Genomic DNA, 21,657 nt, shown 5'->3' on the forward strand with positions numbered 1-21,657 from the left:
AACTATGGATTTTTTTTACCTTCACAAGGGAGAACAAGCAAGAGAGTCTTTAATCTCAAACTAAGTCCTCATGTTTTTAGATGAACTGTCAATACCTTGCAAACCAGACTCACAGATGTGAAAATCCTCAGAAGTCAAGCTCTCATCAGAAGGAAGGCAGTGATACAGAAAATAAACTGGAGTCTCCTGAGTCTAAGTAACTTTCAGTAAATTCTGTTGAATGACAAAGAAAAAAATACCTGGACTTTCCAACTGACCTGCCGAAGGTTGATATAAACTGCATTTTGCAGAAACTCAGAGGCTTCCATGCTCCTCTTCTGTATTGCCAGGACTCTCACTGCCTTCACGCAAGCTTCCAGTTCAATCACACCAGCATTCTTGTACTTGGAGAGGGAGAAAATTAAAATAATATTGAAGTATTGCACCCGTTAGATTTTATAAGCATTTCTGCTCAGCACATAAATCAGCTGTCACATTGTCCAAACCCAGCAATTCCTTAATGCTAATGACTACAGTGTTAAATTATCAACATATGCCCAAGTGAAAATTAAGGTGTTATCTAAAATATTATTATGCAAAACAAGCATTTTCAGCCTCTTCACTCACTTCTCTTGAGACACAGCACAGCTTCAGTCTGAAAGTTCAGACAAGGAGAAACTCTGGGAATACTGGTACCCTTTGGGATAACCTCATATAAATGGTTGGTTGTGGTTGTTGCATCTGCAAATAAATTCTACCTTCACAGTGCAAATATTTTTATTACTGCATCCATTTTCTCTTTAGTTAAAACAATATTCCTGACGACCAGAGAATTAGAAACCAATCTGAGTGTTCCAGTATCTGTTTGCAAAACCTTGCTGTAAACGACTGTTAAGTGATTTAGCTTGCTTAAGGAAGGTAAAGAGACAATGCAGATACCCACGGAACTGTTTGTGCTCAGACAACAAACAGGCAATTTTCTAGCCAGACAATCTGATCTGGTGATTTCCTCAAACAACACTGATACCAGATATTTGATTTGGCCCACCTCCTGCTGAAGTTAAGCTCTTTTCAGGTATTTATATCTGAAAACTAATGGGGGAAAGCAAGCTCATAACAAAATGCAAGAGTTACGCCAGCAAAGCTGTCCCATATTCCTCTCTCATGCATTTATATTGGCAAAAGCAAATCACTGGAGATTTAATCTATTTTAGAAAGTGCTACAAAAGTTTTTTCAGCTCAGTGAGAATGCAGGAAATATGTAGAAAGTGCTGCTTCCTCAGCATTAGAGCAAGGAGTTACTCTGTCTGTAGGTCTGGAACAGACAGAAGGTAACTTCTTGCAGGGTTATAAATCAGTCCTGGCACAAAGCTTTTTGTTATTTCAAGTGAAGCTACAGTGAAGCACAGTTATTACTTGTTGCGAGCATAGAGCATATTATAAATAAACAAAATATAAATATCCTGCCCTAAGCCCAACAAAGTCCAATAATTTTATACTTCTAGAGACATGGTACTCTTTCTAGATGAGCAAGGTACCCTTAAGGTAACATTAAAAAGCTGACTGCATCCTTGACAATTACTGTTTTATTGAACGATTCAAATTTATCTGACACTATGCCCAGAACTATCACCTTTAATTGCTCCTGATCATAAATTAACTCATGCACACAACTGAACCTGTTTCATTTGGAGAGTCTCCCTTCAACTTGGACATGAAAATGGCTGTAATAAATATTTACAAGCTTAGTCTAAAGATACTTGAAAATACCTGAAATTAAAAAGTTGTTAAATAACTCCACTGCAATACAATTAAACTTAGCTTTACTGTTGATGTGAACACTGAGCCTCTATTTTCACGGTACAAAATAATTCTTTTTCTTTTCCTATTATGAATGTACACATTAAGCTCCTTTACCGTATCAGGCTCTGAGCATTTGCACAAAAACCTAAAAATTCCTCCAGGAGAGCTGGAAACTGTTTTACAAATTTCACTGCTTTAGAAGATCTTCCAAAACCAAAGCCACAGAAGTTCACTGTCGAAAAGAACCTCAGTGATTTTTTTTTTTTAAATAACCAGGATTACCTTGCCATAGTAAGAAATGGCTTCTTTATATTTTTCTATGATGTCTTCAGGACTAAGGCAGTTCTTGGCACGTCCTATCTCAGCACTGGTATCTGCATTTATCCCGTTGGAAGTCAGAGCACCTAGAACAGAACAAGGTCAGAAATGAGCACAATGACTCTTGGCAAATGCTAAATACCTAAAAAGCAAACTAGGGTATGCTGTAGGTTTGACATAGAATACACAAAGTACACTTGCCCCACGTAGAAAAAAGGAAATAATCTCTCACTTAATAAAAACCAAATATATTCATGATTTTTAGCACTTATCTGAGTGTTTATGAATAAAGTAATAGATTGCTAAAATTATAGTATGGCTACATCTGAATACGCAGTTTTAATCTGAACTATTCCTCCTTCTACTTTACAACTGTGTTTCTAAAGCACACCTTAGGGGGGAAACAGGCTCAGACAAAACACTAAGAAATTGGTTTTCTTACATAAGAAAGAAGGCAAGAGACAGAAAGGGTCTATATAACGGATAAGAATGCGAAGTGGAAGCCAAGGAAATCTGGGGTATTAGAAAGAACATGAAAAATTTATTTATAGAATTTGATTTTATTGAGGAGTTAATATAATAAAAGTGAAAATACATCAAAGGTTTGGCAAGGCTCGATACCTTCTTACGTGTTGCTTAATCTGTAGGGTTTTACTCTAATTTATTTAGGATTATACAGTAATTTATTTCTCCAGGAAGTTTCCCTGCTAAGATGGTAAAAAAAAAAATCTCTTGTGTTTCAGAGCTGGCCCTAACTCTCAACAGACAGCTAAAAGCTACTGTGAAAGATATTTCTGAATATACTGAGGGAGCAGAAAGAATGTTTCTTTAAATACTTAAATGCTAAGGCAACTTTTTTCATATGGTTATTAACCTTGAGGAATCAGACCAAGCACATCTGTAGATTAACAATGTTTTTAGGGAAGCGAAAGATGTTTGTTCATGATGACTGAGAGAGCACCATGACACTACAGGACTACATGTGACCATTCAGGTTGGTCACTTCAAAAATATTTTTAAATCCTCACTACTCATGGAAAGAAATCCTGTTGATTAGAATTTATGGAAACACAATCACAAACTACAGTATTTATTTTGTGCCAGTTACCCTTCGGTCTCTATAATTTCTCCAGATTTATAATCTAGTTTTGGCAAGTGGCAATATCTATACAATAGCAAAACACATCAAGTAATAGAAGAAAATACTTTGGAAACATGCAGGAAAATAATGTACCTGGATCAATGAGAACTTCCTGTGCCCCTAAAAGGAGGAACAAAAATGATTTTTTTTCAGCCTTAAATAGAGCCAGCAAAGTAAGTTCTTAAAATGTTTTATAACATCAGGCTTGAACAAAATAATCAGATTTATCAGGATCATCACTGCTATTTTGAAGGACTACCAATTATAATCAAGTAGTCACCGTATGTTAAATCTCATTTTGTTAATAAATAAATGTAAAAAGTCCCATAAACTTGCAATGAATTCTAAGATACATTAAGAAGAATTGCAGAATTTTCAGTGTATCATTTACAGCCATATCCTTTTTCCTTTATCTTTATTGTTTTAGTTCGCAAGTTTCCAACACAGTCCACTTAGTATATTTTAATACCAGGACCTACAGTACTTAAATCTCCTTGTGGGAGGCTCATTTAATCTGCACAATACTCTAGAATAACATTTTCAAGTAATTTTATCCCTTTTAATTGTTATTAATTTCACTCCGTCAAACTTTCTGAATAATTGAGTCATGTCAACCCAATAAGCCAGACTGTCCATGTAAGAGTTGCCAAGAGTATTGCAGAGTTAAGATTATCAGGTTATGTAACACGTCACTGCCCTAACCTTTGGTTAAACATGGCAATAAAATTGTTAATATCAAGGGTTAAGCAGTCAAAAACAATTATTTTATCAGCAAGACAGGCCCTCCCTTCAGTTGATTTGCTTGGATTCCAGACAAGTGAAGCAGAGATTTAGATCTAGACCCAAAGACATGCCAACACTTCACTCAAGTGTCCTAATTGTGCCTGGGGAAAGATGAAGGTCAGGCAACAAAATCAAGAGCTTAGAACTCCCAACAAATAAAATCCAGTGGAGAAACCCGAAACAGACAATGACCTAAGCATAAAGCAAACCAGACTCATCTTGTTTGACATACAAATCCCATAACTGACAGACCACAGCCAGACTTCCTGGCCAGGAGGAACTGGCAAACTCAGAATCTTCCTTTACACTGAAGGCTGCAAAGACACATCCAGGAATTCAAGGGGACATGGCCTAAACCTGTCCCCATGCAAACTAAAAGGTTTAGATACCGGAGAAGTCAAAGTTGCCTTGTCACAGAATCACAGAATGGTATGGGAAGGGACCTTGAAGACCATCAAGATCCAACCCCCTGTCCATGGGCAGGGGCACCTTCCACTAGAGCAGACTGCTCAAAAACCCCATCCAACCTGGCCTTGAACACTTCCAGGGATGGGCAGCCACAGTATAGAGCAGAAGTTCATTTGTATTTTGGAGCTTCTCTTTCCAAAGTTGTTTCTATCTAAAGCAGACACCATATTTGCTGAGCAGCCAGGTCCTGTGCTGTAGCCTAAAAATGTCAAATGATGGAAATCACAATGGATTCCAGAGGAAGATGTTTCTCTTGTCTGGATCTGGGCAAGAAACTTCATCCTGTGAAGGCTGAAGTACAGGCACAAGAAGAGGTGTGATTCCAGGTACAAGAGGATGCACTACAAGTAACTCTCTCATCTACATGCCTCAAAATTAGGCACAAATGTCAGTTCCAAGTGTGGCATTTCTTGATTTGTGCAGAATTTGGAAACCCTTTTTTTTCTGGCTTTATCCCACAGAAAGATACAGTGGAATTTGTTCCACAGATTAAACAGTCCTCACAAAATTAATTACAGCGAAACAGATTATAACCGAAAGTGCAGTTTGAAAATATTTTAAATGAAAAGCACGGCAGAGACAAGAAAAGGTAATAAAAATAAACTTTCAGAAAACTTTGTAAGAAAATGACATCACAGCAACAGCTGTGCAGGAGAGAGGTCAGCAGTGCAGACTTAAAATCATAGAGATCATAACTGCAGTTAGGGAACAATATCTAATGGGCCACAAAGTAATATTTTCATCTGCAGAGGATGACAAAAAAAAAACTGTGATCAGTTTTTCTCCACAGAAAAGTTCTTTGAAAAATTTTGTCATATGAAACTAAAACATTTATAAAATACAACTACACTAACAAGTTTGCAAACAGGACTTTGAAATAGAGAGATTTAAGTCTCAACTTAAGTAGAGACCCAGTAATAATATACCCAAAATATATCCAATTATTCTGATAGTTGTGACTTGTTACCTTCTTTAGTAACAAGGAGTACCCATGACAAACAAATAGATCGCAACATCTCCTATTAAATATTCATTGAAAAGTAGACAAAGGTCACTAACCAGGTGAAATTATAATAACCAACATAAAATGCGTTCATAGGTCATGGGACCAAATACACAGGTTTTAATGACTAGATATTGTATGAAAAATTAGTATTCTGTCCTGAAATAAGGTAATTTTACTGTCAATTATCTGGGTTCAACACACGCGGTTCTTAATAAAGATAATACACAGCAGGTGTTTACTAGTGTGGTAGTTTAAATTTAGTTCGATGGATAGGTTGCTAAACAAATGAAAAAGCTGGTACCGCCTCTGCGATTTACATATTTAAAGAAAGAGCAAGGACGAGAAGTTCCTTTTGTTCCTGTTTCCCCCCCTGTTGCAGTCTCTGGGGTGGCGAACGCGGGAGGCCCTCGGGCCCCATCCCGGAGCGGGCCCGAGTGCCCCTGGCGCGGGGCGAAGCTGCCGGGAAAAGCCGTCGGGAAAAGCCGTCCCAGCTCCGCAGGCAGCCGAGGCCAGCCTGAAACGACAGCGCAGCTCTGGGGCCGGCGGGCCCCTGCCGGGCAGCCAGCGCGGCTCGTGTCGAACCGAGCAGAAACAGCATGCAGCCGACGACGAGAGACATGGCGACTTCTCCCCAGCACGGAGCCAGGACAAGAAACACGATCAACTTCTTAGCCGCAACTTAACAGGCACCCGCTTTCTTCCACGTCAGAGAGAAAGGAAAAGTGAGATCATGTGAGATGAAGCCAACATGGCGGAACCAAGGGCAGTAAAGGAAGGGCAGGAGAGCAGGCGCTCCCAGCACCAGAGCTGAAAATTCTCCTTGCAAGCCTTGGTGAAGACTATAATATAGCAATTTGTTTTCCCTATAATTCATAAGATGATGTACATGGGGGGATGTAGAAATCCACATGTAGTTCATGAGAAATACTCACACCAGAGTATACAGATGCGGTGAAAGACTTTTAGAGATTGAGAAGAGAGCCTTTACTTTCAGGCTGGAATAGCTCATCCTTAAGAGACTGAAACCCCATGACTGTTATGACCCATGATTAGCAGTGTGGAAAGACTGCAAGATTCATGGGAGGGATATTTTTTTACTGCAGCAGATTTCAGGCAGACTGTTGTTTGTGGAAGTTTGAAACCACATTAAAGTTTGCAGAGAACTATCTTCCATGGGATGAATCCCATGGCACAGCAGAAGAAACTCTTTTCCAAAAACATAAAGAAAGACTCTTAAGAAATTAAACACTGAACCCAACTCCATGTTTGTGTCCTTTGCGCGAGTTGGTGGAAAGAGGGAGGTACTGGAAGAGAAAGGTGGTGTGGGAGTTTGCTTTAATTTCTTATTATTTCTTTTTACTTTTAATTCTGTTAGTAATTAATCTTCTTTATACTATAACTGTTTAAGTGTGGACCTGTTTTGCCTTGAAGTCTTTCCATTTTCCTCAACAATCCTCATTTCACTTTGTTTTATTTGTGGTGCTTGGTGCCTAACCAGCGTCAAACCACAACTACATTAGGACTTATAAAAGAGTAAGATGGGTGGTTGCTTCCTTTAGATTAAGGACTTAATTTTGACCACATTTCATGCAAGAGAACTTTACACCAGCATTTAAACCCAGCTATGTTTCAGTCCTGGGTGAGTACATACAAAGCAGCGGCTATGCTGGGTTAGCCCAAAGGCCCTGCAGCTCACACTAGTCAATGTGTTTTCACTTCCCTACCCCAGCCCAGCCTCTCCTGGAAGCCACAGAAACTTTCAGGAGCCGTAACAGCATGTGACAAGTGTCAGGTTATGTGACAGGCTGATCTGCACAACTACAAAGGAGCAGAGAGGATCAGTGACCATCAGTTGAACCCCAGTAACCAAATCAGAGCCAGCAGAGCTGTGCGGGGGTGAAGCCCAGCAGCTCAGTTACACAGGCAGCTCTCTGGATCCTCTTACAGACTGGGGGGGTCACTGCCTACAGGGATATGGGGCTCATTATAGGGAAAGAACATCTTAGAACTGTACAAGATTCTTTTTGGGGTGTAGGGTATGAGCCAAGACAAGAAGAAGGAGGGATTGAGGCAGCGTAGGTAACAAGCGTGGAAAAACAGAGGGGAGTGCATTGTGTGTGTGCTGGTCTAAGAAACAACAACGGGAATGGGCTCTGGGTCTCAGCCTCGTGGGTCAAGGTGCCAGCAACTGGTGCAGTCCAGTGGCCAGCTCCTGGACAGACTGAGGCTGTGTGTGTGTACCCTCTATGTTGCTCCAGGCCTGCTGGGAATTCCTGCTCAGCCTCCTATCTGCCGAGACCTGGGGACATGGAGCTACAGCAGCCTTGCCTCTGTCACACCACTCTGAATGACAAGGAGTTTCATGTCATACCTATAGGCTGGATAAAGAGTCATTCCTTTCATCTGCTTCGACATCTGCTAAGCTGTCTGATGTCCTCCAGTTCTTCTTTTGAAAGAAACACTGAACCTTCGATCCCTACCCATCCTCTTCCACAATGTTCACTGTATTACAGATAACTCTCATGTTTCTCCTCAGCCATCTCTTTTGTAATCCAAGAGTTTAGAAAAAGTATACTAAACATTAAAAATTACACTGGTTTATTGGCATTTCATTAATGAAATCTATTTATTTATTACACGTTGACCTTAGGATAGCAAAAAAACTATTAATAAAATGTACCCAACTTATTTTTCTTAATACATGCAGCTGTGCCATGTCATATTTTATGAAAACTGTCTGCATCTCGTCTAGCAAAATTCAAACTAACACAGACACTACTAACAATCAGGTGAAGAAATCAAAAGCTTTGCAATTCTATGCAAAGCACATGTCTTAACATTAACACCAAAACAGAAACGTAATTGCAAAAATCTTTAAAAAAAACCCAACAACTCTTCCCCCAACGTCCCTCCTTTGATTAATCCTGTCATCTGCATAATTTTAGAGTTAGGAAATAGGGAGAAGTTTTTCAGATGTTCAGTGGTGGCAAACAGAATAAAACTGAAATGCCATTCTTACCTGGCCTGTGCCTGTTGCCTGCCTCAGCAGAAAGAGAACCTCCTTGAGCTCTGCGAGGTCCAACTTTACCCCCAGTGCCACCCGGATAGTGATAGATGACGGATGCTGAGCACAACCCCTCAAGGGCAGCTGCAGAGAAAAGAAAAAAAAGCCAACAGATTAGCAGAGACATTTACAAGAAGTGAAGTATCACATCATAAAGTCCATTTGCACAAACAAAATATACCTGAAATTGGAGGTCTAATGACAAAGGCCACAGAAAATTCTGAGATACTCAATGTGCTTTTCACCTCTGGTTTCACCCTCGGAACTCCCACTGCCCCAACCCTACTAAAACAATCTGCAGGAGTAAGAACTTGTCACTGTAGAGGAAGCTCACATGAAAAGCACTTAATCCAACTGGATGCAATTCCACAAAACCAGGTAAGATGCCAAAAGAGCTGACCAAGGTGAGACCACTCTCTCATCACCTCCAGCAGGTTCATGCCCATTGCGGGAAGTTTCTAATAGCTGGAAAAAGGGAAATGTCATCTTCTTTGAGAAGGAAGTACCAGTACAGACAGATCAACATCAGCTCCCTGGAGAGGCTACACAGAAACCCTTCTAGAAGCACATGAAGTGAAAGAAGGTGTCTGGGAACAGCACACATTGAGTTATTGAGGATAAGTCAGTCTTTGGCAACCTCACTGCCTCCTGTAATGAGATTATAAGCTCAGTGGACAAAGGAACAGCAGTGGATGTTGTGTATTTTGGCTTTCAAAACCTCTTTGGACATGCTCTCTCACAGAATGCCTGCAGCCAAATCGGGAAGATTGGGATAGCTGGCCTATCAGGTAGGTGGGAAATTGGCTGGACAGCCACACTCAAAGGACTGTGATCAGCCAAATGGCTGCCTGTGACCAGTGGTGTCCCTCAGGGGGACAATACTCATGCCTTCATTAACTGCCTGGATGATTGCACAGAGCACACCCAGAAACTTCCTGGGTGATACCAAATTGAGGGGAACAGTAGGGCAGGCCTTCAATGCAGAGAGAACTTTCCAGGCTGGAGATAGGGCCTGACAGGAGCCTCATCCCAAAGCAAGGCTGGTGGAAGGCCATCAGAAGGGTCGGGGGACTGGAGTTCCTGAAGCAGAGAATATGAGAAGCAGAGAGAACTGGGCTTGCTCAGCCTTAAACAAGAGGCTGAACATCAATGTCCCTGCTGCCTTTGAAACACCCAGTGGGAAGGCAGAGAGGAGATGGAGGCAGGTACTTCTCAGAGGTGCAGAGATCGGATGAGAGTCAACACAAGCTGACACAGGAAGTTCTGCTTTAAGGTAGGACTAATTTATGTTTTGTTGTTGGGTTTTTCCAAATTATAACCAGCAAAATGTTAGAACAGGTTGCTCAAAGACTGTAGAACTTCCATCATTAAATATACCTGAAACTCAACTGGACAGGTCCCTCAACAACCTGATTTAACTGGATGTGATATAAGCAGGAGATCAGACTTACAGACTTATCAAATAATTTGGATTGGAAGAGTCCTCTGGAGGCCTCTAAGTATAATTTGAGGAATCCTGACCATTTAAATTTTTGGAATTGTAGAAGGAAAGAAGTGGGAGGTCAAAAGGTGTTAAGGTTTTCATAGTATGTAACCTGCAGGGCGATTAGGAATATAAATGGGTTTCCACATAGAATGAGAAAGCTAAAAGCAGAACAGGAAACAGTGATTGTCCTGAAAGGGTGTGAAACTGAGAAGCAGAAATTGTGCTCAAAGATCATTTGTATAGCCAATAAATAACAAAAAGCAGAAAAAAAGGAAAGGATGGAGAAAAGGCAGGGAAAAAAAGCAAATCCTAGGACATACTATGAAAGGAAGTCATGCCAGTGGAAGTTTAACACTTGTGGCTTTGGTAGATGGAAAGGCAAAAATCTTTTCCTAACAGTCCACACTGGACATCCATAGGAAATATTTTTAAAATACCTGTACAAGCCAGTGAAGGAAATCAAATACTTTCCAAGGAATCATTAAAAAGTCAGGCACAATTTTTAAATACATGCTTTACTACAGTAACACACTTTATCCTGTTTAGGTTTTCCTAAACACATTCCTTTCTCATATCTTTATTAAGCAATTTTTGCTTCAACTTAACTGTTACACCTGATATTCAGATGTTGGTCACCAAAATCATTCCTACTTTTCACGATGCCTAAGGAAATGATAGGGCATAGTTTGATTTACTTGGGTTTAGCAACTACCACCACTTAACCCTACCTCCAAGCCACAGGAAGTCATTGACAGAGCGCAGCAGTTCCACTGCCATGTGATAATGCACCAAGGAATCCTGCAGCATTCCAGCCTGCAGACACAGGTCTCCAACGTGCTTCCGCATCCGGCCCTGGCAGCGCTTCTTGTAGTGTCTGCAGAATGAAAGGTGCACTTCAGTTACTGGCAGGGAATGCTTGTTTGAGGTAATAAACACCTGAAGTCCATTTTCTTTCCTCTTTAATAGCAGATCAACATTAATTTACTCTCTGAGCAAATATGAATGCTAACTAACGTAATATGCAAAAGAACCAACAATTTGAGGATACATTTGAGGAAAAAAGCAACGTATCACGTTTTGGCTACACGGCATTCACACAGCTAGAGTCACACCCCCTGAAAAGCTCCAAAGCAAGGTTCCTGCAGACTACAGTGAGTATTTGGCTGCCTTTCCAGAGCTGATATGCTGCTTTTTTGCTTTTTCAGTACACCCAAAAGCTCATTGTTAAGCCAGGGTAGTCTGCCTTCTTTCTTTCCCTCAGTAGGGAATGGATTGTTCTTGTGCTTAGGGAAACTGTTCTTGAATAAATCCCAGCATTCCATGGATGCTTCCCATGGAATTCCTCACATTTTGGTTCTGAGCATATTAAAGGTGACCTTTCCAAAATCCTGCTCCAGCCCTCTGCCCTCCTCTGCTGGGACCCTCTCCACACACAGCCCAAAGGTGTCAGGGGCCCAGAACCTCCTCAGACCCCCCCAGACCTCACAAACCTCCCCCTGCTCCCAGCCCCTTCTTTTAAAGGGATGATGAGTGAAAAAGCACAATCACTTCAGGCAACAGCTGACAGGATTTCTCTTCCTCCTCTTTTTTTTACATGTTAAAATAAATGGTGATGTTCTTTCCAAATGAACAGACAAAGCCTACTGAAGATATTCAACAGACACCTTGGTACAGCTGAAAAGGCAACTTGGGCATAAATCTGTGTGATAACAGCACTAACCTTATTACTTTATTTGTTTTCTAAGTAAGTTTCAGCTAAAGAAACATAAGAGATGTAAAGCAAGATACACTGGACTTGGAAAACACCCCATGGTTTAAGTGACAGTTCAGAACAACTCTGCTCTCCCAAGTCTATGAGCAATCCTCCTGTTCTCTCTCCTGGAAAAGTATTCCATGGCAAGAATGCCCTTGCACTATAATTATAAAACTGTTTTATGAGGGAGAAATTTAAATGTCAACTTAGATATTTTATTAATTTATCTGTTACTTTCAATAGTATGTCCTGTTGTTCTAACAATGTCTAAGTACATAGGGGTATGAAAATTGATTTTCCACACATCACACCAAGGAAAAATAGACTTTTATTTCTTTGGATGGTTTAAACTAAAATAAAAGTTTATCAGAAATGAAACTGTAATGAAAATAATTGCTGTAGATGTCATTCTTTATTGTATACATGAAGTCCAAAGAATCTGGCAAAAATATAAAGAGCTATCTTGGATTGACATAGTTCTAAACTTTTCACTTTTAGATGTAGTGATACTTTTTCAATTTAATTAAGTTCATCAGAATAGCTGTTGAACAGGTTGCCCAGAGAAGCTGTGGATTCCCCATCCCTGGAAGTGTTCAAGGCCAGACTGGGTGGGGCTTGGAGCAACCTGGTCTAGTGAAAGGTGTCCCTGCCCGTGGCAGAGGGATTGGAATGAGATGATCTTGAAGGTCCCTTCCAGCCCAAACCAGCCTGTGATCTTTTAAAAAGTTACCGGGACTATTTGAACTTAACAACTTCAAACAAAAAAGAAACCCAAAAAACCTAGGGTAACACCCACTCTCCAGATACTAAACTCTTATTCCCTAGAGTGAGAACTTAATATAAGAGGAATGCCAAGATTATAGAATGAAACCAGGTTTGGGGCAGTGGGGGTTTTTTTCCAGCAAAGAACTTCCCAGAGGACCCTAGAGATGAACTGAAGTGTCACTGAAATAATCTCCATAAGGCATCTGAACAGATTGTCTTAATGAAGTCTGTAATGTAGAAATGAAAAAAGGGAAAGAGGCACGGAACATATAAAATATAATGGTAGGAATAAGGATATTCATTTATTTCCCTTAGATTTTAAGGCAGAAAGGCCAGGGGAAATGTAAAGAATCCAAACAATTTCATGTTACTGGTTTATTTGCCTTCAAGGCTGTTAGTTTGGCCAAAGAGAAGCAACTTTTCAGGCACCAAATAATGTCTTACTCCTTGCAGTTGGTTTGGAAGAAGGAGATGAAGAGAAAGTAACTGATTTATATGGATCAGGACAGAAATTTAAAAAGAGAAAATATATATAAAGTACAGACAATGGCCTTATAAAAACTAAAGAGAAAAACTATGGGAACCAGTATTACTGTCTACAAAAAAAATGGAAATAATAAAATGAGACAAGAAGTATGTCTCCTATTGCTTCTCTCCATCTAAAAAGTTAAAAATAATTCCTATATAAATGTATGCACTTCTCTGATCTATCACACCATATTCACAATTGATGTGAAGGTGTTGACATTAAATGAAGCTCAATACAACTGTTGTTCTTTATCTTTCAGATGTGTCAAGAAATTGAAATATTTATATTTTATTTTTCAACAAGCATATATTTAATAGATCTGTATAAGAAAAAAATACAAGAAACTTAAAGTGAAAACTAAAACTGCTCTGTATGAACTATGGAAGGGCACCAAATCTTACCAAGATTTCAGTCTGAGCTTTGAGTTATAAAAAAATAACTCCATCAAAAAAGTTCCTTTGCAATCTTCATTGCACAGGAGAATATAAATTGGTTATAAATCAGATTTTCCTAATGTCTGTACTCCAGAATGACAATAACATTTTAAATGTTATATTGCTTTAATTTTTTTGTTTGTTTTTCACATAAGTAGTGGGATTGGAGAATCACTGTTCCCTTACACAGCTATAATTCCTTTCAAAGATGCCACTGCTTCCAACTCCCTGTCTCTACACTTTCAAGCAATCTCTATGTTTATGGACAATTAAATTTCTTATTCTCTCAAAACTGTAGTTTGTAAGTGTTTTTCCAGCTAACATATGATTATGTTCATAAATATGAGTCATAGAGCAAAGGAAAGGAGATGATGCCTGACTTCTAAATCAGGACCTGATACCGGAATCGTTTCGATCACGCTGCCTCACCAACAGCTCTTCCTAACCTCATTTTGCTGCTGGTTTATGCACATGTCAATATATGTGAAGTTTGAAGGCATTTATTCACCCAGACATCAATAAACATTGCTCATAAAAACCACTGTTCTTTGAGAAACTCTCCTTATTTATAGACAAACAGATAATTTATTCCCAGTGATGAAGAAATTTACTATTAATTATTCAAAGACTGAATTCACTCCACCTATTTTTAGGCTCTTCAAGGTATTACCAAGACAGGATCCATCTCTTATAGTCCCCGCAAGTCTTTGCCATCCTCTTGGAAGATGTTTTCTTACTAATGACAGAGTACCAAACAGATGTATAAACTGTGTCTTAATTAGGCACTCACAATTAAGTACAATGAATTAAATTCTTTCAAGAATGTCCAAAAAGACAGAAGGCAAAGACTTCAATGAGACAAAAAACACTCTCCACAGACAGCAAAACTTAATTTACTTCACATTTGGGAAGCCTCTTTTCAAAAAAATCCAGTATCTACATCAGGCCCTTAAAATCACATCCAAGTGACACATTGTTTCTTCAGTGTGTACTGGGGTGCAAATTTAATGGGAAAAAAGTCCTATATGCATATATATTCACATATATTTTTAGATATATATATATCACCATAAAATGATGATTGCTCATTTTAATACTGAGCTAGTTTTGCTTCACAATTTTAGCTGAAGAACCTGAAAGTGAGACGTTTACAGATATATTCTGATTTATTTTTTTATTTAAACACTGTTTAAATATTTTGGCTCTCTCCTGCTTCATCCTAATCTATTTAGGGACGGGAAGCCCGTGTAAATTAACAACTACTTCCTCTAGGATAAGAGCACAAGCTTTTTCTAGGCCAGTTCCTTGTAGCACCCTACTGCCAAGAGCAGTTCGTATTAATTTTTCCACCAGATCATTTACAACATTAAATTTCAAAGAAGCACCTAAAGTCTGCCCCTACAAACTCCTTCCTGAGTGTGATGCACTCAGAAACATCCCCAGGGAAGGCAGTACGTCATGCAGGACCACCCATGGAATGCTCCTTGGTGTCAGTCACCCAAACTCCTCTTCTGAAGGTCCTCACCACAGGGAAAAATTCCATTGACTACAGAACTACTTTAAAATCTTATTTTCTAAAGTTAGTTGGGTTAATTCTCTACCAAACACACTCTGATATTGACAGGAATAACCACAATCATGACCAGTGACCACTGCTACTACTTCAAAGTAGAGGGCAATGAATCTGTTCAAGGAACTACAAAGAACTACTGAATTTCCATTTCTGACTCATTTGCTCTACAGGATATGTGCTTTATTCTTTCATCTCCAGCTCTTTTCTAGGATCCCAGGATAATGTGAAGGAAAATTCAGTGTAACAGTGTTATATTTCACGACAGAATTTATTTTCACTACAAACCATCCAGAAACAGGGTTTGACAGAATTTCTGGATCCTCAAAATTTGGCTAAATTTACAAACAAGAAACATGCAAAATCAATTTCCAAAAGTATATACATGCAAAATGCTCCAAAAAAAATTTCCATCAATCAAGTTCTACTAATTCCAGTTAGCATGCAGAGCTATAGATATCACCAATCATAACATTATCCAGACTTAAAGAGACACAGCTACAGCGTTGGATCAACTGCCAGAACTTTTGATTTTGGAAACCAAACACAGGCAGCAACAGCTTCATGGCTTTGGAGTTTAAAAAATAAAGCAAATTCCAGAGGCCAGCAGCCACCTAAGCAGACTATGTGTGTCCTACAAAAAAACTCAGCATTGCTACCAAATATAATTGCCAAATGCACCAAAAGGGGACAACTGCAGTGGTGAGGCTCCAGGCAGCAATTATTTTTGTGTGTACTGAAAAAATAAAGATAAAAAGCAACACTAAAATATGCAATGAAGGCAAAGTGGAGAGGCAGGAGATGGGAAAAAAGCTAACTATTTTCAAAGATACACAATCACAGCCTACCTTTTTAGACCCAACAACAAACTCACAGGGCAGTATGAGAGAAGAAGGGGGAAAAAAAACAGAAAGGAACAAAACAGAAATTAGAAAGACAGAGAACAGAAAGAAAATTAACAGCCACATACAGATACTGAGATCATCAACTTTGATAAATCAGTGCTCAAATCCCAGCTATGTCACCGTGTAGAGAAAAACGCATCTATAAACAGGGCCCTACATTCTCATCACTCCACAGCATTAAATGGAAGCCAGTATTAAAATAGAAAGAACCTAAGACACAAACTGTTGTAAACAACATTAAAATGAGCTTATCCGAGTAGATTTACAATCATACTTAAGTATGTTCATTTTTTTAGCTGAAAACAGAAATAAAATTGAAAACTTAAATGGGATTTTCAGTATTTCTGGCTCATGTTTCCTAGTTTTCAGTTGGTAGGACATTTTTATCATAATGAGAACATGTGTTTCCATTGTTCTCCATCAATCTCCCAGCCTCTATGAATAACTATCAAGCACAACTGATTTCAGAAACTTTTTCAATTGTCCTCAGGAGCCCTGGGACCACATAAATATTTTACCCAATTTACAGCTGAAGAAACAGAAAGAAAAAATACATCAATTTGCCAAAATCCCCTCTTGGCTGAATGCCCCAGGAATTAAACCAAGGTCAGCCTCTCAGTCCTACAATTTCTGTTTAACAGAACAACCTTTCTTCAAAACTTTTTAGGACTTAATCCACTATTTTTCATACAGGAAGTTTTCTACCAGCCATAAAAAGTTCTTATTCACACATAAAACAGTGAGTATGCTGTCACCTCAGTACCAGTTCTGGGAATGTGTCTCTCCTGCTCATTACACAAGCAACTTGCAAAAGATAAAGATCATCCTCATTTTTTCCAAGAATTAACTTACTTGAAATGCAGCATAATAATTCACCTTCCTAATTTATGAACTTTGCATCTTAAAAGAAACCAATCATGTTGCAATTATTATGTAACCAAGCTAATGAAAGTCTTCTAACTGGGTGAGGGAGAAGATCAGGTTTATATATATAGCCCTGATCATCACTTAAATATTAACCTTAGTATTTGACAATAAAATATTTGGAGACTAGTATCTTTTAAGAAACAAACAATGTTCAGCAGTTTTAATTAGTCTTCACATCCCATGATCAGAATTACTGTGTCCCTTGTAAATTCTTAACATATTTACCCTCAATCTATCATCCCAATATCTCCAGGTTACAGCAGCACCACACATTTAATGAGACCCTTGCTAGACACTGAAATTTAACTTCAATTTTAGAAGTTATAGGTAAAGAGATGCTTATTTAGCCTAAGTAGGCATCCACAATTACAGCAGCAGAGACACTCTCTGTTACAAGCATAAAGAGTGTGTCTTCTCTGCCATCTATTTAATATAGAACTTTTGTGCTTTTTAAGTAATTGGTTGCACACTGACTCAGAGGTTGGGATACGTCATACAAAAAAATTGGAAATGGACAGAAACTGTAGAAGAAAGATCAAGGTACTTTCTTTGCCTTTAACCCTTGGGAAATTTCCACCTTTTCTAGAAAAAGCTGTTCATTTCCCTCAATATCTCAATACCATGTTTTTCTTTCTTTCTGTAAAATTACTATGCTGACAGACTCAAAGCCAACGAAGTACCAAAAGTTGTTCTACCAGATCTTTTCATACCCACTTCCTGCACTCAAACAACCTTGAGGCTTCCCTGAACAGAATTACATCCAGTCTTGCAAAAACAGAAACTGGTTTCTATTGAAGAAGGTCCTTCCTAGCCCTGTGCCTCCCTGGTACGCAGTGCTTTCCCTTAATTAGTGAATCTGTCACTACAGAAGAGAATGTGCTAAAATAAAATCCTGTAACTGCAAGCCAAGCAATAAAAATCTCCCAAGTAATAAAATGCAATATTATCACTAGTTCACATCCAAAGACTTTGGCTTGACAGTGTTAGTTAGTTTAATAAACTGATCTGAATTCAACCATATTCCATGAACCTGAATTTCTGCTTTACAACACAGAGGTAGGAGATGCATCAGGCTACTTGAAAGGTGCCTAGAAAGGTTCCTGTGCAGAGAAGCTAAAAATATATTTTCATTCCGCTTTCTGAAGTTTTAATGTATAAATCCTAAGTTTTAAAACAATCAGAAGTACTAACTTCACAGCAAAATAAAACTGAAGAACTTTCTTACTATTGAACGGAACAATTAAGAGTATTTAGCAACTTTTCCTTGAGCAGTTCGGTGCAGCAAACATTTCAAGTACACCCATTGATCCAGACTTACTGAAAACCTGTTTGGTATTCAAACCTTCCAGCAAGGGTGTGTGCAGAGCTGAGCCAGTGATTAACTCTGGATAAACCCCTGTGTCTACACAGGCAGGGTCACACACCTTCCATTCTGTAAAGAACTGAAGCATCACCCTGAATCTGTTTGAATTCCTCACTGCAACAGCATAAAACACCTGCTTGGAGATGTGTGGACACATTCTGCTGTCACTCGAGCTCCCCACCAGTTCAGAACTTCACAAAGAGTATTTATTTCCCACTAGCTACAGCACAGCCACTGCTCAGAATTAAGTCATTTATCTAAGAAATCGATTTCCAAAGTACAGTTTTTTAGAAGACACAACTGAACAGCAGAATTAATTCTGATTTTGAGATTCTTGGCCAACAGTTCTCATTTTCTATCTAACTGGAATGGGAAATTTTGATTACATTCAATCAAATTTCATTCAAACTGAGTAATTAAAGACAGGATTCTAAAAAGGCTTGTCCAGCGTACACAACTTTACCACCCACGTACAAAAAGCAGCAACACAGTAATTTATTCTGATAATTGAATAATAGCGCAGGGACAAACCAGGGACCAACAAGTCAGAGCCAGTTCAAGTGCTCACGAAAAGGAGCAGGGCACAGGAGTACTGCTGGTCCTTCAAGCACCCACAGATAATTTAACAAAAGGCTTCAAACTAATTAGTAATCTGGAATGCTTTCTTCCCATTTCCAAGGCCAGGACTAACTATGCAGGCAGAGCTGATTCATGTGATCTAAAAGCTTCACAACCCTGCCTGGACAGCTCTGGACAACCCTGCCTGGACACCTCTGAGCTTTTACACACAGTAATAACCTCTGCTGGCATCCCTACAGTACAACACAGATATGAACACTACTGCTTCCAAACACACCCTGTGTTTTGATAGGGCTTCCACACCTCTGTCTTTGCCAGGACAAAAGGTGGTTGCTTCCATCGCCTGGATTTGACTGCCAACAGCAGAGTCAAACAGATTTTGCATCTGCCTGTAGCTATCAAGCCAGAATTACTTATCCCTTGCACAAGAACTATGCAACACTCAAATCTGACAGATGAGTATGCAAATGAGGAGGAAGGAAAAATGGGGGAACTCTAACATACACAAAACCAAACAGTTGTAGCAAACAGGTAGCAAAACATGACAGGTAAAAAGCAGTAACAAATAACTACATGAAACAAAGAAAGACAGGGAAAGATGCTGGACTTCATAATCAAAATAAACAGTCAGTCTCATAGAATGAAAAAGTAGACAGAGGCTTAGAGGAAAAAATACAGTAAGTAGAATTAGTCAAATACTACTCAACATAATGTAAAAATAGTTTAATTGATGCTAACTGAATTTTTTTTGTTAATACTGTGTATCTTTAAAACATTGGAAGCTTTCCAGCAAAAGTCTCATTACAACAGAATCTGTCAAACCACTCCTGTGACTTCTTCCTACTATTTGATGAGCTTCATCAATTAAATGTATATATATGTAAACAAGCTCAGACCATCAAATATGCTGAGACTACAAGTTAAATTCTCAGACACAGTAAGATCAGGACACAGCCTCTGCTGGAATAAAGCTCACCTTGTCCTTTCTAATAGGCTTATTCTAAAGGCTGGCACGTGCCACAGATGTATGTTTCTAAGACCTGCAAGCTGACAAAAGTAGCTGCTTACCTACTATCGGTGTCCAGACCTACAAAATCCTTCTTCTCAAAAGGAACACAGAGGAGGGGGATCTTGTCTCCAGACTTATCAGTGGCTCTATCAAGCCGCTTTGACTCCAGCACTATGAATAGGGACTCAATAAAATCTTCTATTCTCTTCTCCACAGTTTCACACTCATCATAACTGGGATAAAACGCCACATCCGTGCGGGGCTGCTCTGCAATCTCTCCTTGAAGCCCAAAGACAAACAACCGGGAATCATAGAGAGTAGAGCCATACATTTCCTTCTGAAGATGGAATTTTTCAAAAGTCTGAGGCCATTCCTTGGCAGAAGAACATTCTGTGATAGTGATCAGCCCCACGACTTTGCGGTGTGTCTGAAAATCCCCCCACTCGTTGTTCTCTGGGGGATAATGGTGCCTGTATCGGATGTAGAGCACTCGCTGCGAGTCGCGCACGTTAACTTGGCTCACAGCTGAAATCCGCTTGTAGATCCTGAAAAAGCTCTCTTCAGGTACAATGCCAATGGGCTGAACCACGACCAGGAGGGTCTGATGATCCTCAGCACACTGCATGTAGTCAGGAACACTCATTTTGCATCAACTGCACGCTAGTGAAAGAAAAACGCATGTTATTTCTTAACATTCAGAAGTACACGGGGTTGCTGTATCAAACAGATGCTAAACACTTCTCCATCCTGAATATATGTGCTGCAATACTAATATTTGCTTCATCATTTTATTCAATCTTCAACATGTAGCTTACTGATGTTACACTGCGCACAAGGAGTACTTTTAGTTACCTGTCAAACAAAAATCTGTAAATTAAGGTTTTCCAACTGAACCTCACTCCCTGTACAGCTACACAAGCCAGTTCACATATGGGGCAGCAGAGTCTCTACCACAACCACTGGGAAGAAATACCAGCTCAGAAGAGCCTGTCAGATTCAGGCTCTTCAGTCCCATTTTCTTGGGGAAATATGGAAAATTGTGTGGAGTGAGATGTAAACAGGCACCAAATTGGGATCACCAAACTTTACACAGCTGTCAGTGCTCGTGCATGGTCAAGCAGAGGAAAATCAGGGCCAGAACACCTATTTTTGAAGAAAAGTGGAATCTTGCTTTCTCAAAACACACATAGGTAAGGACTAGGCAATGTTTTCTACCTTTACATTTAAGTATTTAGAATTCCTTTTCTCCTGAGCTCTCTAAAACTGATTACTGTACTGCAGCTGGGTCTTGAACGAAGATGCACATCCCTGAGTCCTTTCATGTCCTGGACCCCACGGATCGCTTGGTGAATTTCAGCTCCAAAGCACACCCTGAACCGTAAAATCACCAAAAAACACAAACAAACCAGTTCTCCGCAAAACCAAACACATGGACAAAACAAAACAAAAACAGCCCAGCTTAGACTTGACAACATCGGTTTTGCAAGCCGAACAGTGAGTTCCGACCCCACGGGGGCACAGACAGGCAGCTGCCTTGAAGAAAAGGGCTCCTCAGAACTATGGACTGTACCTCCCCTCTCCCACGGCACTGCCCGCGGTCTGCCCAGCAGCCGCAGTCCCAGCGTGCAGCCCCATTCCCAGCGTGCAGCCCCATTCCCAGGGAAGCAGCACCGTCCTGGCACTTCCCCCCGGCAGGGGCCGCAGCGGGCGGGCAGGGGGCGAATGGCAGCTCCCGCTCTTCCCTGTCCCCGGGCATATCCCGCGCTGGGCCCGCC

The 21,657-nt window shown here is 39.8% G+C and overlaps 1 protein-coding gene across 4 annotated transcripts in view; it reads right to left on the minus strand.

Moving 5' to 3' along the window:
• TRAPPC9 (trafficking protein particle complex subunit 9) overlaps positions 1-21,657 on the minus strand; it is a 475,415-nt gene that overhangs the window by 453,203 nt on the left and 555 nt on the right. For 3 of the 4 annotated variants that reach the window (XM_082277955.1, XM_082277956.1, XM_082277954.1), the window contains exons 2-7: positions 19,942-20,542; positions 10,777-10,922; positions 8,518-8,646; positions 3,335-3,361; positions 2,065-2,186; positions 258-383 (exon numbers count right to left, since the gene is read on the minus strand). In XM_082277955.1, coding sequence (XP_082134081.1) covers positions 258-383; positions 2,065-2,186; positions 3,335-3,361; positions 8,518-8,646; positions 10,777-10,922; positions 19,942-20,525 — 1,134 coding nt within the window. In that variant the 5' untranslated portion in view covers positions 20,526-20,542. The remainder of the gene's footprint in view (positions 1-257; positions 384-2,064; positions 2,187-3,334; positions 3,362-8,517; positions 8,647-10,776; positions 10,923-19,941; positions 20,543-21,657) is intronic. The other variant, XM_082277957.1, reaches the window with a different exon arrangement.

This window comes from Coloeus monedula (genome assembly GCF_965178545.1).
Source record: "Coloeus monedula genome assembly, chromosome: 1".
NCBI classification, from domain to species: domain Eukaryota; kingdom Metazoa; phylum Chordata; class Aves; order Passeriformes; family Corvidae; genus Coloeus; species Coloeus monedula.